We start from the raw sequence: 20631 nt of genomic DNA, 5'->3' as shown, positions 1-20631 counted from the left end.
CCATGAGCCATCTGGGCGCTTAAGTTTGGCGTGGTGTGCTCTCACGGTCTGCGCTCGAAGGCGTCGTGCCAGGCGCGACCCAACCTTATCCCCTCCCGTGTAGAACTTCTGCCTGAGATTAAGCAGAAGTCTCTCTGCCTTATTGGTAGGATGCAGGCGCAGCTGGCCCCGTAATTCAGCCAGGCTCTGCTTATTCCGAAGGGACGGATGAAGATGATCCCTGCATTCCAGCGCTTTATTGTGTCTAGAGGGAGTGGTCTCAACCAATCTCGCCTCCCGAGTCCTAGCGATAGATATAGACGTGATGACTCCCGGGATAGTAGCCTTAAAAGCATCCCATTGAATGTCCTCCGAAGTATCGGTAAGGGAGTTAGCAAGAAAGAAGGCCCCAATCTCTTTCTGGATATCCGTCACATCCACATGGTCCCGAAGGACCTGAGCAGGTAGCCTCAAGAGACTCCTTACGGGGTTTAGGAGGTTGAAGAGAGACCACAACATGAGCATGATCTGAGCAGGATATATCGGACACCTTCATATTCTTCAGGGCGTGGATCAATGGGCGGGAGAGAAAGAAATAGTCAATCCGAGAATATGAACGGTGCAAATGGGAGAAAAAATAGTAATCACCTGAGTCCAGATGTAAATGTCGACAGGTATCGATTAAACCCAAATCAGTAATGACATTCCTCAGCACCGCTGAAATTCCCCCACAACTTTGATGTGTCTGCGCTGTACGATCCCATTCCGGTTCCCAGACCAAATTAAAATCGCCTCCTAGGACAATTGGAGCTGTGACTGACTGGAGGAGCTCCCTGAGATGGAGGCGAAGGAAAGCATCCTGTTGCGGATTAGGGGCCTACATGTTAACAAAAATTTGGTACCACCCATCGTGAGCCATAAGTGCCTTGATAAACCCCTGCCCTCATCTGTCACGACTTTGGGAGACGATGCGTGGCAACTTGATTTAAAAGGAATTGCAACCCCCCCCCCCTAGCCCCCCCAGTTTTAGTGGATGAACATGCCCAAAATTGAGTGGGATATTTGGGATGGGACATAAAACAAATATTTTTAGGGAGCAGGTTAGTCCCCTGCATAAAAAGGCAATAGGATCATGATGCAAAAGATATCGCCAAACCTGACGCCTCTTGTTAGGGGTGCTCAGGCTCTTCACATTGAGGGAAAGAAATTTAATAGAGCCCATCATATCCATTGTGAAAAAGAGGTACGACCCCTGTACCCCCCGTAGCCACCCCATAAGCCTGTGTTCCCACCCCCAGGATGGTACAACCACCTAGTAGAACAAAAGGGCTGTCACAAAACAGCAAAATAGTAGTACAAGACTCAGTGTCACTCAGCACAGCATTCGAATGTACTCACATTCCTGAAGCCCCATACGATCAGAACATCTAATAGAAAAAACAAGCCATGAAGAAAAAAGAAAGAAGAATAAAGGATACAACAACTGATGGCCAACTCGGCCAACCGCAGCCAGAGTGTATCAAGAACTGCCCAATGTCACACAGAAAAGTCACTCTCCTGCGGGACTCTGTAGAGGGGGGGAGGCAGTCGTACAAAAGTTTGTGGGTCTCCGCCGCCAGAGTCCCGTGGCAGTGTTCAGAAAAAACAGCAGTGGCCCGAATCCTCGGGCCAGTCCCGAGAGGATCAGCCGCATCCGCAATGCCGACGTCCTCCAATGGCATATTCACTCAATACAGGGGGGTCGGATGTCACTCTCTATGGTATGCAATAGCGCAGCTTGCAATCCTGCTTTAGCAATATCAGGAAGATCCTTCCTATAACCGGGAGTACCTCAAGACGAAGTCAAGGCACAGGTGGTCTCATTGCAGGTCCAAGAGGCCACACGGCCAGGATGTGATCACTCTTGTATGATCTGATGATCAGGCCGGGGAGGAAGAGCCACTCAAAGAGAGATTGTGACTGATGATCTCCTGTTTAGCTTGAGAAGAATTAAGTTCCTGCAGATGGTGTCTAGACTTAGGATGCATCACTGTGGACCATATCGGGCAGAGAGGCCCCTCTCGACGTTCTCGTGGCAAAGACACGTTCCCGCCATCAGTCTCCGATGGGAGCTGCAAAAGCTGTTTTGCCTCCTTCAGTGAGTGGAGGGCTCGCCTTTTTCCCTCCCATGTAAACAGCAGGGCGAACAGATGATCCCATTGGTATCTGATGATGAGCTCTCTAAACTTATCTGTGACAGGCTTGAAATCTTTTCGCCGTTGAAGTGTGGTGGGCACCACATCTTGGAAGATTTGGATAGAGAGGCCATTGTAGGAAATCGCAATAACCCCATGTACCTTTATCAGGATAGCTTCTTTATCGGCTTAGTAGTGGACTCTGGTGAGAATGTCTGGGATGAAGTCAGGCTGATTGTATGGGCTATAAACCCGATGAGCCCTGTCTAGCATAGGTGGTGAGGCCTCCTCGTTCTCTCAAATGGCTTGTAGAAGCTCTGCCGTATAAGTCAGGATGTCTTTGCCCTCTGCTCCCAGCGGAACTCCCCTGATGCACAGGTTGTTCCGCCGACTCCGGTTTTCCAAGTCCTCCTGCTTCAGCTGTAAGGTAATGTTCTGCTCCTCAATCTCCGCCATTCTCTTCCAGAGACTTTCATGGTCTTCAGCCCTGGTGTCCATGGTGCGTTCGAGATCATCAACTCTACCTCTGATCTCTGTGATCTCGCAGCAGATATCCTGCAGGTCTGCCTTAAAGTCTTGTTTGAGAGAGCCAATCTCGTCTTTAATTTCCTGCAGGAAGGACACCATGAATCATTGAAGGGTTGAAGGCTTCCTGTGGCTGAGGAGTAGTTTTTGACCAGAGGGAGGTGACTGGATTGTCGCGAATCGCGGCAAACTCCACGTCTTTGTGTGCTTTGTTCTTAGGAGGCATGAGGGCACTCCAGGGGGACCACACAACCAGCGACGGAGGGGGGCCAGGTCCTGAAGAAGGATCTGAAAGGGTAGCGAAGCCTAGGCAGCACTTTTCACGTTCGTCAAAATGCTGTTCATGCACCGGGTCCTAGGAGCACTGAGACCCACCCAGGCATCACAGCGCTTCCCCCTACGTGGCCGGGCTGAATCCAAGATGCATAGGAATAGGCTCAGAGCACCACTGTCAGGGCCTCCCACAACTCGCTGCTCAGGTTCCTTCACCAACAGCAGCCCCCAGGACGAGTCCGGAGTTCACCAAAGAGATGCTTGCCCCGCAGGTTTGACCCCACAACTCCATCACCGTGACTGCAGGGAACCCAGTCCACCCCAGCTCACCTCCAGTCTCACTCTGCTCGACGTAAGCAAAGGCCGATACAAGGGTCACTAAATCCTCTGCCGCCTCACTCTTCACTGCAGACCATGGGCTGAGGTTCCCGGAGACAGGGGACAGGGAGGGCAGCAGCAAGCACGGCTGCCTCTCAGGACCACCTCAGAGTGCACAGGGCCCAGAGTTTATTCGCTGCCACAGCAGGGATCCCAGACGCAGGACACAGCAGGCCTATGGAGCTCACCAGGTTCGTCACTGTAGCCTCTCCCTCTAGGACGCGGCGGCCAGACGGCAAAGGAGGCCCCCAGGGAGCGGGCCGGGATTGGGGCCCTCCTCCAGCACTCTCCAACAGATAGCAAGCCTCGGGGGGGTTAGCACCAGCCTCTGGATACCCTTGGCAGGCCGGCAATTCCCCTGTGGCACCTCGAGCCAGGGACAGGGGTCTGCAGAGCTGGGAAGGCTTGGTTCACCCCCAAGATGGCAGCCAGGGGATCAGCTGGGGTCCAACCGACCTCATGGGTCACTGTGGCCACCTCACTATGATCAAGGGGTCCCCGACGCTCAAAAGACTCCAGAGCAGGCTTCTTGGCCCCTGACCCTCATATCAGCCCACCACTGCCGGTCCGCCCTCCAGGGCCATGCTGCAAGGATTGGGTGGGTGACCGCAGGACACAGGTGGGAGGGCAGGGTTGCTCTCACGTTTCTCCCCGGCCGGTCCGCTTACAGCCTCCGGCGCCACTTCAGTGTCTGCCGCAGCCTCCCGTGCCTCTAAGCGCAGGGCCAGAGGGCACACCCGATCGCAGCTTCCAAGCAGCGTCTGTCACCTCAAGATGGTGGCTGGAGGGAACACCGCGTAGACTGCTTGGGGAAGCATCCCATCACCGCCCGGCCGCACCTCCGGAGTCTCCCCAGCTATTCCGCCAGCAAGGCAGATCACCCTGCTCCGGTCTGCGGCTCTGAGTCAATGGAGCAACAGCGGTAGTGAGACTCAGCGGAGGGGAGACCCAGGCTCACCCGTCCGACTCCATGTGCGTCATGGCCACGCCCCCTACAATTCTTTTTATTAGCTTTTCAGTCAGAAAGCATACCCAAATTACACCAAGAGAAGAACATGGCAAATCTGCATTGGTATTCAGTCCATTGTACAAAAAGATCAACACAGTACATTTTGCAAGTGTCCAGGAGCAAGTGAAAGGGGGGTTCAGAGTAGCACCCGAGATGGAGGATCCGGCCCCATTGGGGCCGGGGGAACTGTACTCAACACTGAGTCTAGTGTCATCTGTAGGATGTCTATCCCCAGACCATAAAACTCCCTCCGTAGCTTCCATATTTTCTCATATTTCCTCTGCAGCACAGATCACTTTTTCGTCCACATGCATTCGACATTTCTATTGTTCATTCATAGGGACCTCTTGTACCTGAGACACACAAAAGGTGATGGGAGTCTTCTTGCAATAAGTCTAACCACTGGCAATCGCTCGGGGTTGCACTCTAACACCATTCTTTTGATTACCATGCCACCTCAGTTTGGATCCAGCCATATGCAAATCACTCCTGCCCCTATTCCTCATGGAAACAGTACAGTCTGAACTGCCCAGCTTGGTCTTCCCTGAACTGGAACACAAGCAACCCAGGACGAGTTTCAACCTGGTTATGGGCTCATCAGCCAGGTTCAGCTTGGTTTCAGTGGCACAGTGAGTTTGGGACCAACGTCTGGGCATACCCATGCCACTTAGGGTGGTACATGAAACACACAAAAGGTGATGGGAGGCTACTTGCATTCAACATTTCTATTGTTCATACATGGGGACCTCTTGTACCTGAGACACACAAAAGGTGCAATAAGTCTAACCACTGGCAATCACTTGGGGTAGCACCCCAACCCATCATTCTTTTGCTCACCATGCCACCTCAGTTTTGACCCAGCCTTATCCAAATCAGTCTTGACCCTGTTCCTCATGGTAACAGTTCAGCCCAAACTGCCCAGCCAGGTCTTACCTGAACAGGAACACAAGCAACCCAGGACCAGTTTTGCCTTAGTTATGGGCTCATCAGCCAGGTACAGATTGGTTTCAGTGACACAGTGAGCTTGGGACCAACGCCCATGCCACTTAGGGTGGTACATGAAACACACAAAAGGTGATGGAAGGCTAGTTGCCATAAGTCTAACCACTGGCAATCACTTGGGGTAGCACTCCAACCTTTTTCTCACCATGCCACCTCAGTTTGGACCCAGCCTCATGCAAATCAGTGTTGACCCTGTTTCTCATGGTAACAGTCCAGCCAAAACTACCCAGCCAGGTCTTCCCTGAATCAGAACACAAGGAAACCAGAACCGGGTTTGCCTCCTTATACCCCCAGACCATTGCCATGTCCCACTTCACTACTACCAAGCCAACAAACAGAACAATAACGTCTTACAGGGCATGTCTACATTCCCCAGGATCCCCAGGAGCACAAGCCAATAGCTCGGTGGTATCTCTCCTGCCAATATGTATTCACATCCCGCACAGTGTCCTACCAGTTATGTAGCCGTCTGATGTTCTGTTTGTGGACCAACCCGGCATGAACCCCATCTGATCTCAATAGATCAGAGCGGAGATCACTTCATTTAACCTATGTGCCAAGAAAGTGGCCAGGAGTGTAGTCTCCACATTCAGCAGGGAGATGGGGCAGTAGGACCAACAGTCTGGCTTCGGCTTGCCTTCCATGTATATTACCATGGTCAGAGTATGTCTCAGATCCGGTGGAAGGACTCCCTGGGTACAGGAGTCCTCAAGCATTGCCTGTAGGTGGGGGCCACCAGGGCTCCCATTCTCTTGAACAACTCTGCCGGCAACCCTTGGGGCCTTGAGTTCTCCCACCATTCATGGCCTGAAATGCCTCAGTATGCTCTGCAAGTGTGAGTTCCTCTTTCAGGGTTTGCATCATCTCGCTATCCAGGTGTGGGAGTGCTGGCCAGCCCATGAGGTGCTCTATTTCTGTGTCATTCCCATGCTGCTAGGGTTGTATAGAAGGCCTTTTAGTATTTAGCAAGATCCCGGACTATCTCCTCTGTTTGAGTCAGCCTGTCCCCCATGTTAGAGATTATCTCCCCCACCCATCTGGCTTCCTCCTCCCTGCACCTCAGCTATGCCAGGAGTCGGCTGACTTTATCTCCAACCTCATAAATCCTGTGTTGCACAGCCAGGTAATGGCTCTACCTTATTACGAGACTCAGTTCTAGCCTTGTCTAGGAGTTGACGCATTGATTGCCCCTTGTATCGTACCAGGCGTTCATCCAGAAGCTCTACCTGCTGCTTTAGCTCCAATATTTTACCATTCCTGTCCTGTTTCTTTCAGGCTATTATTGTCCGTAGCCGGTCTCAGAGCACCCCTTTATAGGCTTCCCACACCACCCCAGGTGAGTCTACTAAATTCTTATTCTGTTGCAAATACACTGTATCTGTTTGCATTTGAGTCACCATGGTTGGGTCCTGTAGTTCCCAGGTGGTAAGACGCCATTGAGGACTACCGGACCAACTGGTGGACCCAGAGTAATCAGTGGCAACAAGTGTTCAATGATTCCCCTCACCAGATACTCCACCCCCTTGATTAGAGGCATCAATCCTATTGGGATGAACAAGGAGTCCAGTCCAGAGAATGTCCAGGGCGCCCCAGAGTAATAAGAGCAGATGACTTCGGGCAAGTCTGGCAGTCGTCTAAAATCTACCAACCCCAGCGTCTAGGTGAATTTTGCCAGACGTCTGAGAGTTCGCTCTATCTGAGCCCTGTCGTGACCTATCCACTGTTGGAAGCAGGACATCATGCCAGTCTCCCCAGACCAGAGGGACAGTAGGACCAGTTTCTAACAACATGGGACCTATCGTATATATTGCTACCGCTTGGAGTCAGGCCATAGACATTAATAGGTGTTTACCCTTGTGTACTCGTGGTTCCCTCTATCCCAGACACCATCCCGTCTGGGTTTACCAATTTCTTTGTGACCAAGAATTAGGTGTTTTTTTGTGCCAACAGTACATAGCAGCCTCGTCCCAGGAGTTTGCATTTCCTGCAGAAAACTTAGAATGGGGCTATGCGCTTTATGTACTACCACCCCTCTCTTGATAGTGTCCCCTAAGCCATTTATATTCCAGGAAAGGATTTTAAAGCAATCGGGGTTACCTTTTCCCCCTACAGATGATCCTGACTCATGATGTCTGTCCACTCCCCCCCCCTGCAGTCACCCATATCGTCCCTGGTGTATGAGTATCTGCCCAACAATGTAAGCAGCCCCAACTTTCCAGAAATCCCTCCCACCTCACATTTCCTTTCTATAAATGAAAACATGCTTAGCCCCATTCCGGAAAGGTCTGTCACTCCCGTGTACTCTAGAAGCAACTTTAACGTAAAAGAATGTTGAGGACTGCTCTGTTACCCATCCAGACCTCATCAGTGGGAAGCAGTAGTGTTGTGTGTTGCCCTCCCATGTGGTCCTTGGCCACCGATCTCCACCCTGGCCCAGATAAGCAAAACATTACATATAGCGGTTACTCCAGAAAGTATTCTAGGGTCCTGGCGCCTCCTCCGGGTCTCGTTAACACAGAGCAGGCCAGTCAATGCAGGTCAAAAAATACCATCTGCTGTTATTGAGGCCACCTCTGTGCCTGACCTAAGAGGATCCAGTGCAGAGTCTTCATCCAAGTCCTATGTGGCGTGTTAGGTTCTCAGGCGCACAATCATCCCAAAGTCTTGAGAAATGCATATCAACACCACCTTCTTCACCACTTTCTGTTCTAGCTCATGAGGACGGGGAGTAACTCGATAGTGTGGTGGCCCTCTGCTTTCGTCGGCTGCCTCTTTTGCCCCCAACCAATTGCAGGGCTTCAGCCTTTACCATCACCTCTCTCTCCCGCTCCAGTAATTTCCAAAAAGCTCTAGGGGCCTCGAAGAAATGCATAGTGTTGTTCTTCACTACCCGAAATTTGGCTGGGTAAAGGAGAGCATACGAGAAGCTCATCTGTTGAAATTTTGCTTCCTTAAATGAACTGCGCCTCTTCTTTACCTGTAGTGTAAAGTAGGTAAGAGGTGAACTTTACTGCTGTCCATTGTGTAGGGACTATGGGAACTAGCCTCTGCAGGATCTGATAATTGTCTCCGAAATTCAGCGGCCTTCCAAGCATCGGCTGTGGTTGTGCCCCCGAAGCCGAGGAGCACCGCGGAACTCAGTGAGCTCTTTCAAGTGAAAACAAGGCTGAAGGGGCCTTCATTGAATATGTTGTCTGGAAGCCATTGCTCTAGAAAAAGTTCCACCGGCTCAGGGAGGCCTGTCACCTTAATTGTTTTATGACTAGAGCGGCTTGAGCATCCTCCACTCATTCATTAAGTCGTTCACCGCGGAGGCCAGCTCCTGCAGCTAGGTCTTCATTTCGCCAAGCTTTGGGGTCACGAGCCCCAAAGCATCCTCCACCTCCGTGACCATGGAGGCCAACTTCCAATGGTTTATCCTGGTCAACCCCAGATCCAGTGCTACGTGATCTATCATGGCCTCCAGGGAGGTCTTGAAGTCCGCAATGGCAGCCAGTATCTTGCCCAATTCAACATGTTGGCTCGCCAGGGTGTCCCCCATGGACCTGAGCTTGGGTTCCCTAGCCTACATCCCACCAGGATGCTGGCTAAGTGTCCTTTTACCGAGGGGGTGTTATACTGCTTTGGTTTTACCATGACTTTATGGGCAAGGAGGCCCAAATCTGCAATCCCCCAGTCCAGTGCTCCCCTCTGCAGTGCCAGGCAAAAGTGCCCCGCTGATCTACAGGCACAGAGTCCTACCGCCGGTATTGCCATCCAGAGGCATCTTTTTGGGCCAGTGATTCAAATCCTCAGTGGCACCCTACAGCCACGCCACGCCCCAGGAGGTCCTGCCTTTGACCCACAGGAGCTAGGGCCAGGCCCCAAGGCCCATGCAGGGCACTGAACTAGTCCACACCAGCCGTTGCATCTCCTGCTGCCTCAGTATCACAATGGGGTTAGTCTCAGCTCCTACTAGCCCCTGGGAAGTCCGGTTCTCATCCAGGCCTCTCAACAGGCAACATTTTCTATGAGGCGGCCTGTGCTGATCTCCTGGTTATCCGCAGTCCTGGAAGCTGGCACGGCAGTCCACGTCCTGTTACGGACCCAAATCATGTGGACAAGACAGATAGGCATTTTAATGAACAAGACCCAGACTTTGGAAAAGTGCTAAGATGTTGGACTGTAATAAGTAAATGTCTGTGGCCATTAGGCCTAACATAGCCAGAGAATGAATGCCCCATTCTTTCTAATGGGGCATTTGTAAGAAGGGATCACTGACACGAATTCATAAATATAGAGGATAGCAAAATATTGTGACAAAACTATTGATCACAAAAATATCTTTTTTCTACACATAAGTATAAGTACAAAAATACTGAAAAAATAGAGTTTCACATTAATATCAAAAAATATATACCAAAATATCATTTGTAACTATGTATGTATTTTAAAATAAGTAATATGTAAATATTTTAACATATAACATTAACTTAATGTAAATTAAATAAGTTTAAATAATACTTATAAATTGTAAATAAAACAAACACACACACATATATATAAAAAGTGTGCATGTTTATATACACATATAATGAAACATATATATTTAAAATGATGAAAAAATATATTAATATATACAAATATATACATTTTAACATATATTATATTTTTATACAGATTTTTAAATGTACCAATATCACAAATATATATGGATATATATATGTGTATATATATATATGGCGCCACACACAACGTGAAAATATCCTTCTTTATTCAGCAGACTGCAAGGTACGAAACATTGCTCTTACAGGGTACATTTTCATCAAATTTACGCCATACGCGCTGCGGGCACTCCGGCCCTTGATCACTGGCTTTGGCGACTGGAGGACTGGAAGCAAGTAGTGACGCCACACTCACAGTGTATTTGTAGATCCCGCTGCAATGGGCTAGTGCATTCTGGTCTTAAGAACTTAAACCACCTGTGATATAATGTGCAACGCTGTTCCTTTTCCCCACTGCCAAGCCGGTGACCAAGGGAATCCAAATGAAACTGCTGCCATATTGAAGACACCACACCCAACGTTACTGTCATCACATTTGTTTCGGCCGGCAGCAGTAGACTGAGTCAAGCCCTTCCCGGCGTAGTTTTCTGCCATTCTCGCCATACGCGTTTCGGAAAAGATTCCCCTTGGTATATATTTATATATATATATATGTATATATATATATATATATATATATATGTATGTATGTATGTATGTATGTATATATATATATATATATATATATATCTATCTATATATATCCCAAAAGGTCCAAACACCGCTACTGCAGCGCTCAGTACGGGTGCGGTCCCCTGCAGCTGAACCATGCTGCTGTTAATTTTTCCACAATCCCTCCAGCCAGAAGGACAAACGGGTCGCACTCCCGTGTTCGCTTTTACAATTTTTTAATTTTCTTTACATTTCTTAATGCAGCAAAGGGCAAGTCAGGATCTACACATTTCAGAATAACACATGCCTTGCTCACGATATATATATATATATATATATATATATATATATATATATATATATATATACCTCCTGCTGTGTCCTGACCACTTGCACGTCTCGAGGCCGGTGCACGGCAGCTGTAGCAGGTCCCGCTAAACGTCAGAAAGAATCCTCTTGGAAATTCCACCACAAAGAAAATGGTGTCACTCCAAGGATCTTGATCACCGCTTACTTTATAGCGACTGCTGACATGTTTCGACCTTACCGTCTTTGTCAAACCCTTAATCAACAGTGTATGGTGGCAAATTCCTTTAAAATTAGTGCACGTTGGTTTTAGTGTCTAGACATGGTAAAAAGACTGTGCCATTGGGGTTGCTCTATTGAATATTGGGAGCACTTTCCCTGCATTTCCGCACGCCGTACCTGATTCTGCCCTTCAGCTGGGACATTCCTGCCTGTTTCTTTTTGCCGGTCTCCTCCCGCCGCTGCGTGCCTTCTGTCATCTGGCACTTGCAGCCGCAGTAGGGGGGAGACTACAACCACCATCAGTCTCAGCGGCAGGAAGTCGCCCCCACCCATTGCGCGCCCGGAGGCGCTTTAAATTTGAAGGTGAACATCAGAGGAGCGGGTTGCTCTATTGAATATTGGGAGCACTTTCCCTGCATTTCCGCACACCGTACCTAATTCTGCCCTTCAGCTGGGACATTCCTGCCTGTTTCTTTTTGCCGGTCTCCTCCCGCCGCTGCATGCCTTCTGTCATCTGGCACTTGCAGCCGCAGTGGGGGGGAGACTACAACCACCATCAGTCTCAGCGGCAGGAAGCCGCCCCCCACCCATTGCGTGCCCGGAGGCGCTTTAAATTTGAAGGTGAACATCGGAGGAGCGGGTTGCTCTATTGAATATTGGGAGCACTTTCCCTGAATTTCCGCACGCCGTACCTGATACTTCCCTTCAACTGGGACATTCCTGCCTGTTTCTTTTTGCCGGTCTCCTCACGCCGCTGCGTGCCTTCTGTCATCTGGCACTTGCAGCCGCAGTGGGGGGAGACTACAACCACCATCAGTCTCAGCGGCAGGAAGCCGCCCCCCACCCATTGCGTGCCCGGAGGCGCTTTAAATTTGAAGGTGAACTTCGCGTCGCGGGACGCGAGCGGGACACGCTGGGTTAAGACCGGGCAAAGGGCGGGCCGTCTGTGGCCATCAGTGGCTGGCCGAGGCTGGGCTGGGCCTGTCTCATTATCGAGCTGTCTTGGACTTACACAGTAAGGCAATTCTCCTTAATATCGACTGTAGACATTCCTTTCACAATAATTTTGTCCATCTTCACTGATATCGTTGCATGTCCTTTTTGCACTGTGGTCAATGGTGTGTTTATCTGTGCTTTTGAACATATTACACCATGGCCTCTCACCCTCCCAAAGGTAGACCCTCTCTAGTGGGAGGGTCAATCACAGGGACTCTGGACAATTTTATCACCAGGGCCACCTCAGTATTAGAAAGGGAGATAGTTTTAGCAGAGCGACGTTTATCTGCAGAACACCTAAACAACAAGCGTTTGTCCCTGGGCTCTACTCAACTAGCGACCTCACCACTCACCACTAAACAAACAGATTGCCTAGTTAACAACTCAACAAGTGACAATAGTGTCCCGCTATTATTACTAGATAGAACACTATCAACTAAAGCACATAGCATTCAAAGTATGGACGCTTCCACCTCCTCTTCTAACTCCCCATCAGCAGTGATCGTCTTATCAGGGAATCCTACATCATTGGCAAAGTCCCCACAAATTGAGACCCAGAAGTCCAAAAACAAAAGACCAGCCCAAGGTCCCCCACCGAAAAAAAGAAAGAGAGGAGGCAACCTTTCTAGCAAATGTGGCAAAACACCAAACTCTAGGGGCCCCTCAAAAGAACTAACCGTAACTTCTAGACCAGCCCAACCCATACATGACCCTTCGTCAGACATACCATCTAAGTATCTATTGTTAAGTATAGAGCAATTACTTAGATCACTCTTATTACCACTCATTGAGAGAATGAAGAGAGTAGCTCAACAACTGGGGTCACTGGAAAAGGCGACTGCAAACAACACCGGCCTAATTAAGAAATTATCAGTCCCCAGTATACCACACTTAACCAGCGCTATTCCAAATAAATTAAACACACACACGGAAGTACTCCCTACTAAATCAGCCACCAATAACGACATACCCTCGGCCAACATTACAGCTCTGAGGTGGAAAGAAATAACTGAGAAAAAGAATAAGGAGGCAGAGATAGGAGTGCAACTTCTTGCTTCTGAGACCCCTGGGACTAAAACCCTTATAACCCCGGTCCCAGGAAAGATGGGGGGGAAAAAAGCTACAAATTGATTTCCCACCAGAGGCGGTGCCGCTCGTTGTGGTACTTGCAGGGGTCCCAGTGCTAGAGAATGGGACAAGAGAAGACTATTACCAATTAAAGAACAAAGTCGTATATTGGTTACAACAAAATAGACCACTCCCCCCAAATATCAACCGGGAAATTCTTCATGTACGGCGAGTAGACTGGGTGGGAAACAGATCAAAAGAAATCCAGGGAGACATAATCATAATCAACTTTAGAGACCCTAGGGCAGTCTCGCACATTACTGACTGGTTTCGTGAGAAAGGAAGTAGTGGTATCACACCATACGATTTAACCTACTTCTACCCTCGGGCTCTGTTGATTAATCCCCTGATTTCCCGGGTGCCATCCTTATTCCATACTCAAGGCCCCAGCTTTAATATCCCTACCCATAACCGTTTTGTTACCCTTTCGGGCCTGGAGGGAGTAGATTGACTCCCCTCTTTGAGAGCCTTGAAGGGGAATATAGACAGCGTGTAGGGAAATATATACCACCAACGATCCCAATGCCTGTTTCAATTCTGTCACACACCATCTACCATCTTAAGCTCATACAGGTTCAAGATCAAGGTATCGACCCACTGGAGGGGGACACAGGTTTGAACCCGTTGCCCCTTCTTTTTGGGGCATTCACGGCTCACAATGTAGAATCAGTCGTTACACCATCATTAGGTATGGAGGGATGTAGTAGGGAGGGGAGTATTCCACAAATTGTTTTTTTGTTCTGGAATATTGCAGGCCAGCGCTCTAAGCTAACAAATGATGTTTGGCTCAATTTTACCCAAAAGTTTAAAATGCTATGTTTTCAGGAGACCTGGGCAGTTGAAGAGATCCACATGGAAGGGTATAAAACCTATTTCTCACCTTCTCAACGAAGCACCTCTGGTAGAGCAAAGGGAGGTTTAACGATTTATATATCAAACCTACTTCAAGTAGTTGAAATAACACCCATCAAACTGTAAACCAATTTTCAGATTCTTAACATCCGTTTAAATAAAAAAGAAACTTTCCTTTTGGTGAATTTCTATAATAATCTCTCTGAGCTTAGTATGCCTCATTCGCTCATTACTATTAGACAGAATAATGAGGGCAGCAAAAGAGGCAATAATTATCTGGGGTGGAGACTTCAATCTGGGCCCATGTCAGGATACCAATCGAAACATCTGTGGCATCCATGACGAGAGCGATAACCCTATTTTACATTTTAGGCACTCGACTCTAGGCAGTTGTTTAAACAAAACTTTATTCGATTTGGACCTGGTAGTGGCAAACAAACTGAACAACTCAGATACAGTAATGGCCAGCACCTTTCACGGGAAGGGTTCTCAAAGCACAATAGATTACATCCTTGTCTCTAACGGAGTGAAGAACATAGATACATTATTCACCGTACATGCAAACGCTCTGAGTGATCACTACCCCCTTAGTATCACCGTGCCCCTGATACAAAATTTTAAATGTAATCTTGCTAGTACCCTGGTACAAAATAATATCTCGCTGGATAGGCTTTATGGCTACTTGTTAAAGTGGGGAAAGGTTGACCCCACAGCAATAGTTAAAACAGTAATATCAAACACCCTCTTTTCTATTCAGAAATGCTTAGATATAGATACACCAGATGAAGATGTCATTGCTAACTTTGGCATGGTACTAAAAGCCATAAACGAAACGCTGTGGGTAAAGGTGAATCAATTATCAAAGAAGAGGAAGGGCTGGTTTAACCATAGTTGCACGATAGCCTACTCAAACTTAAAACCGGCTTTACGGAAGACTGTCAGGGTCCCTCATGAGATCACCACTTTAAGAAAATTATATAAATCTGCAATAAAGGCTAGGAAAATGGAGCTAAAACAACAACTTAGGGACCAACTCCATAAGAGTTGCACCCACAAAAACAGTGCTGCCTTTTGGTTAGTGGTCAAGTCCCCCTATTTGAATGATAAGGCTAACTCCCCAAGTATGGAGGTGGCAATTGACGAAAAAGAATGCGTCAAGCACTTTTCTAAGATCTTCTCTAAAGTCACTGGGGTTGTAAACATTTATGAAACAAATCCTTGTGACCAAATACATACCCCTTACCCCATTGATTTGGAATTCTCAGTAGACCAGGTCGCACGAGCGCTGAGTGCAAGTAAAAGTGGGAAGGCCCCGGGTCCAGATGGGGTGCCCATAGACTTTTTTAAAGCTGAGAGGGACCTTTGGACACCTCTTCTGACTAGGATCTTGAATGCATCTTGTGCGACAGGCTTCATGGAGTCATGGACCAAATCAATATTGGTCCCTATTTTTTAAAAAGGTGACCGGGGGTCTGTAACTTGCTATCGTCCAATCTCCTTGCTAGATTCTCTTGGTAAAGCAGCGGGCCGCGTAATCCTTGAGCGTCTACAGGATTGGGCGGACGATGGTAAGATTATATCAGACCTTCAATATGGGTTCCGTGAGGGACTTAGGACCATCGATCAAGCCCTAAACCTGTCACTGTTGTTAGACAAGTATGTAAACATCAAAGGAGGAGCACTTTATATGATCTACGTGGACTTATCAGCCGCGTTTGATCGTGTGTGCCATGCTAAATTATGGTCGGTTCTTCTAGAGATGGGGGCACCATTGAACCTGGTAACTTTCCTGTGGGAACTGTAGTCAAATGCGACTGCAAGGGTGAGGTTTGGGCTTGGGGGAGAGTTAACCGCGTCGTTCGCAGTGGAGAAAGGAGTCAGGCAAGGCTGTGTCCTGGCCCCCTTTCTTTTCACACTCTATACCAATGAATTGGAGAGGGAGATGATTAAGGGGTGCCAGGACCTTCCCATAGTGAACAACCGCCCGATCCCCGCGCTGCTCTACGCGGACGACGCGGTGATACTAGCCCGTACCCCCCTTGAACTTCAAAAGGCATTGAACAGATATTCCGCTTTCATTGCAGGTTTGGACCTAAACATCAACATTGGGAAAACATTTGTCATGAAGGTAGGGTTTGGTTGCAAAGGTAAAATGAGGAACATCTATTTAAACCAGGAAAAACTAGCGATCACACAAAAGTACCCCTATCTAGGAATAATGATTCATAATAAACTTTCCTGGAAACCGGCAATAGAAACAAGGAAACTCATTTTTATAAGAACTACTTCAGCTCTTGTCAATTTCTCAAGAAAACTGGGGAAGAGAGCCCCCTTGAACTTGCCAAGATCTACAAAGCTAAATGTCTCTCTGTGGCATTGTATGGAGCGGGTGTTTGGGGCCATGTATCAATGGATGAGCTACAGAGGGTAGAAAATAATTTTTTGAGGTATCTTCTTTCGGCACCTAAGAGCACGGCTACCTTCTCCTGTCACATGGAGTTGGGTCTTTCCCACATGATAGACATAGCGAAAATCCAACCACTCTTACTGTGGCGGCGTATCTGTTGATAATTTCTAACTGTATGGCTATGGAGAATGCACACAAATCAAGATGGTTGACATATGTGAGAAGGTTTTTTGTCGACATAGGATGGGAAAAATCAGGATCCCCTCTCAGTCCGTGAAGTATCAAGGAAAGTCTTCCAGACAAAATGTCTCAATCACCTCGAAGAATTACATCTTACGAGTGAGATTATGAAACCATCGGTTAGACACAGTCTGGACATCCAAACTACACCTGCCATTAAGCCCTACCTAACCTATAACATCACCAGTTATGAACGTTTTCTTTTGGTAAGGTTTAGGCTGGATTTCTTTCACCGACTGGTTGTTTTTCCAACTAGAAACAACTGGGCAAAAAATCTGCCCCCCTGTCCTTGCGACGACATCTCTACCCAGTCTACCATTCATACTATTCTTTTTTGTAAGTTTTACAGTGATGTCAGAAAGAAATGGCTCATACCGCTGTTAAAGCTAATGGGTTTTAGAAGATGTCGCCCTGCATTTCTCTTCTTACAGTTTCTGGAGGGAGAAAGGCTGGCTATCACAATCGCCAGCTTTTTGAAACACATAGTCCGCCATAGAATTAACTTAGAGTGATTAAATGAAACTGAAAGTTACAAAATACTTATTCACCTGTGGTTTATCATGTAATAGATCCCCGTTCCCTATTGTTCTGTTTGTTAAGTTTTATATATGACATTTTGTCACAAAATGCTTCAATTATGCATCACAAGTTGCAATAACTCTATAGAAGGAACATGTTCTCGAGGCTGTATCTATCCTGTTATATGTATATGTAAAGATATTGTAAATATGCAAAAAGTTTTATTCCCTATTTTGTCCGAATACCATAAGGAGAGGGTATGAGAGATCTAACGTATTTTATTGGCATGAAAAACAAGTTGTCTAATGTAACAAACGGTACTGATTTTACAAGAATGCCTCAGGCAACAAAGTATACAGTGTAAAGTGCAATTGTGATGGGGCAGATTATGTAGAAGCAGGCATGATGTAATAAGTATGAAAGATGACTTGAAATGAGTACTTTTGTAGCCTGCATGTTACAAATGACACAAGTAAATTAAATACCTGAAATCTATGAAATGTTCATAACAACATGATTGTTCTACTGCAGCTGGATTTAATCCAACATTTGGTCCTGCCTGGGTAAACCTTTATGGCTCCCCTCAGAACTACACACTGAGAGATGTGCACCGCGATCTCAACGAAGGCCTCGGGCAAGGCATATTTTATCGTGGCCGCATATTGATGTCGATATCTGTGGAAATCTTCAATAATAATTCTATGGCAGAGAAGAAACCAGCAATGGCCTTGAAGAATGCCCTCGGCAAACTCAAAATGAAAAAGAAAAGTAAAAAAGCAAAAGAGAAAGTCAAAGGTAAACAAAAGACCCAGAGCAAAGAGCAGGTAGAAAGTGCTGAGGCTCAGGAACAGCCGAGCGAAGTTACAGTCGAAGTTGAAGACATACTTCCCCTACCAGAGGTGAGACATTTTAAGGGAAAAATATTTTTCTAGCTTTTTATAGTTATGTTTTTAATTCTTAATATGTTCACTGAAAGAAGTGTCAAAAGGTGTATTTTTATATATGCCATCAGCTAAGGGGTGTACTGAGCATGGCGGTTTGAATTATGGTGTTCATTGTGCTTTGCACACCATAACTGGCAAATTTAACGGCTTTTTTTGATTTGTGTTTGCTGAACCATAACTGACCTCAAACTGTGTTTTAATCATTGAGTTTCATGTTTTTTTATGATGCATAGCATTCACCTGATATATACCCATTTTACTCTGTGTTTGGGCTTCAGCCAAAGCCCTGTGTTCAAACTCCTTTGGCTGTGTACAAAGGTTGGTCGCAGGGCCAGCCTGGGCTTGCACCGATCCAAATTTCAAGCAGATTCATCGCACAGTACCCAAATTGTTGATGAATTAAACTTTTATTGCTCCCATTTATCTTTGCACTCCACTTGATCCATCAGCTTTAACAAGGGATAACCATCAGAAAGCTACACCTGCTAAACGGCTGAATATTTTGAGCGGAGTCATCAAATGGTGCAAAATGTGTTAGCAGATGAACAGGTCTGTGACTTCTTTGAAATCTGCCCCCTCCCTTTCGTGGGCCTACATGACATTGAGTACGCTAAAAATGCTAGGTCTTTGCCAATATTTCATGCAGATCCCTCAAACAAGACCAATGGTATTAGTAAACATAAAATATTTTTGCCCCCTACTTTTATCCCTCTCTCCCAATCAATCTTCACCAAACTGTAAATCCCTGCACTGGGTGTAACTGGCTAACTGCCTTCTACATTGGATGCAAATTCATGAAACAGCGCCAAAATTATGAACAAACTAAACTTTTGTTCACTTCCCATTTAACTTTGTTCTCTGTTGTTGGATTGGCACAAAACTTGATTTAAAAATAAGAAACTAATCCTCCCAAATCACAGCCAAATTGTTTGCGTATTCACCATAACGTGCCAGCGTTATTTGCAAATTAACACTTTTAGCTGCTCCCTTTTTAAATGCCCCCCGATGGATCGGTATGAATTTGAAAATACCAAGAGTAATTTCAACATTCTAAGTTTCTGTACCATTTCATGTATGTTCATCAAAGAGTGCCAATGCTGTCAAACACTAATATCTGTTCAACTAATGAACAGATTTACCCCAAATCAGTCACGCTTTCGGAGAAAAGTTCTACTTTCATCCTATGTTTTCTGTAAATCTGTTTAACCTATTGGACTGCAGGCATTAGTAAAATTTCCTATGGAACGAAAATGGGAAAACACTTATTATTTCACACTCACCATTAACATTTTACCACTCCATTGATCTCCACGAAAAAAGGCTTGTCAAAGTTTAGTTGACCAACTCAGTAAACTGCCAGATTTTGGACCTCTATTGCGGCCGGTCAGGAGACTGCCCAACAAGCAGTCAATGGTCCAACTGCCGCATTAGGATGCGACTGCTGGGCTGGGAAAGTTCTTCCCTTCAGGATAGCTTGTGCTGCAGCCCAGGAAAAGTTCTGTAGCACAAGCTGCAGTGAAAAGGAGCACTTACTGCATGTCCATGGATCATGTGCCCCATGTGGTGCATGACGTAGCTGCATAGAGGTGAGTGGGGCATTACACGTGCACCCAGGGCCACTTAGCAGTTGCCCGCGAGCAACAGGGGCCCTGTTTGGGGCCCTCAATATCCCTTTCCGATGGTGGTGTACCCCCATGAGCAGGCTGTCCGAAAGGGATATCTAAATCCTGACAGCAGTGCCTGGTTCAGCACCACCTACATTCAGACTCTGACTGCCAGAGACCCTGTTAGAGGCGGCTGTTTGCTCCCCGCCCGCTGTGGGTCCGATCGCCAGCATTTAAATGCAGCAGTCAAACTGAAGGGCTGTAGGTGGTTGGACCGCCACTGATTGCCTTTTCGTGTGCAGTCTGAACACTACCTAAATCAGGCCCTGAGTCCAAATCTAAAAACACCCTCTGCACAAGCAAGCCCCTTTAGGTGGCCAAGCTTTATACAAAAGCTTATACACATCAGCAGTACAGAAGCTATAGAAAATGTCCTCTAGATTCAGCTCATTTAATACCTTTCAGTGTCAGCAGCATATTGCAAACTGTCACACTAATTATATTATGTTCTCAGTGATATCACCAATGATGTCATCAAGCATATCATGACTAATGTAATATGTGAGGTAATCAGCAATGTATGTATGTATGTATGTATAGGCATTTATATAGCGCACTACTTACCCGTAGGGTCCCAAGGCGCTTCGACCGCTGCGAAACCCTTCCTGGCTTCCCTGAGAGATGGTCCCTTAATGGGTATCTCCAGGGTGAGACCAGGCATCCCCGGCGGTCTGGTGGGGCCGTTAGTGAAGATGAGGCAAGCTAATGCCCAGAGTTGCCGAGTGTGATCGCTGATCAGAGTGGGCACCGAGGCGAGAGAATTATCAAGTCCGCTGACCCTGGTCCAGAAACCTGCCGCGCCGGGAATCGAACCCTGG

At 47.1% G+C, this 20631-nt stretch overlaps 1 protein-coding gene across 1 annotated transcript in view; it reads left to right on the top strand.

Annotated features, from left to right (window-relative positions):
• LOC144768501 (fer-1-like protein 4) overlaps positions 1-20631 on the top strand; it is a 936890-nt gene that overhangs the window by 328509 nt on the left and 587750 nt on the right. The window contains exon 15 of the mRNA XM_078652210.1: positions 17737-18104. Coding sequence (XP_078508336.1) covers positions 17737-18104 — 368 coding nt within the window. The remainder of the gene's footprint in view (positions 1-17736; positions 18105-20631) is intronic.

This window comes from Lissotriton helveticus, chromosome 7 (assembly GCF_964261635.1).
Source record: "Lissotriton helveticus chromosome 7, aLisHel1.1, whole genome shotgun sequence".
Lineage (NCBI taxonomy): Eukaryota > Metazoa > Chordata > Amphibia > Caudata > Salamandridae > Lissotriton > Lissotriton helveticus.
The sequence above is the reverse complement of the archived record's forward strand: the minus strand, read 5'-3'. Positions and strand labels throughout refer to the sequence as shown.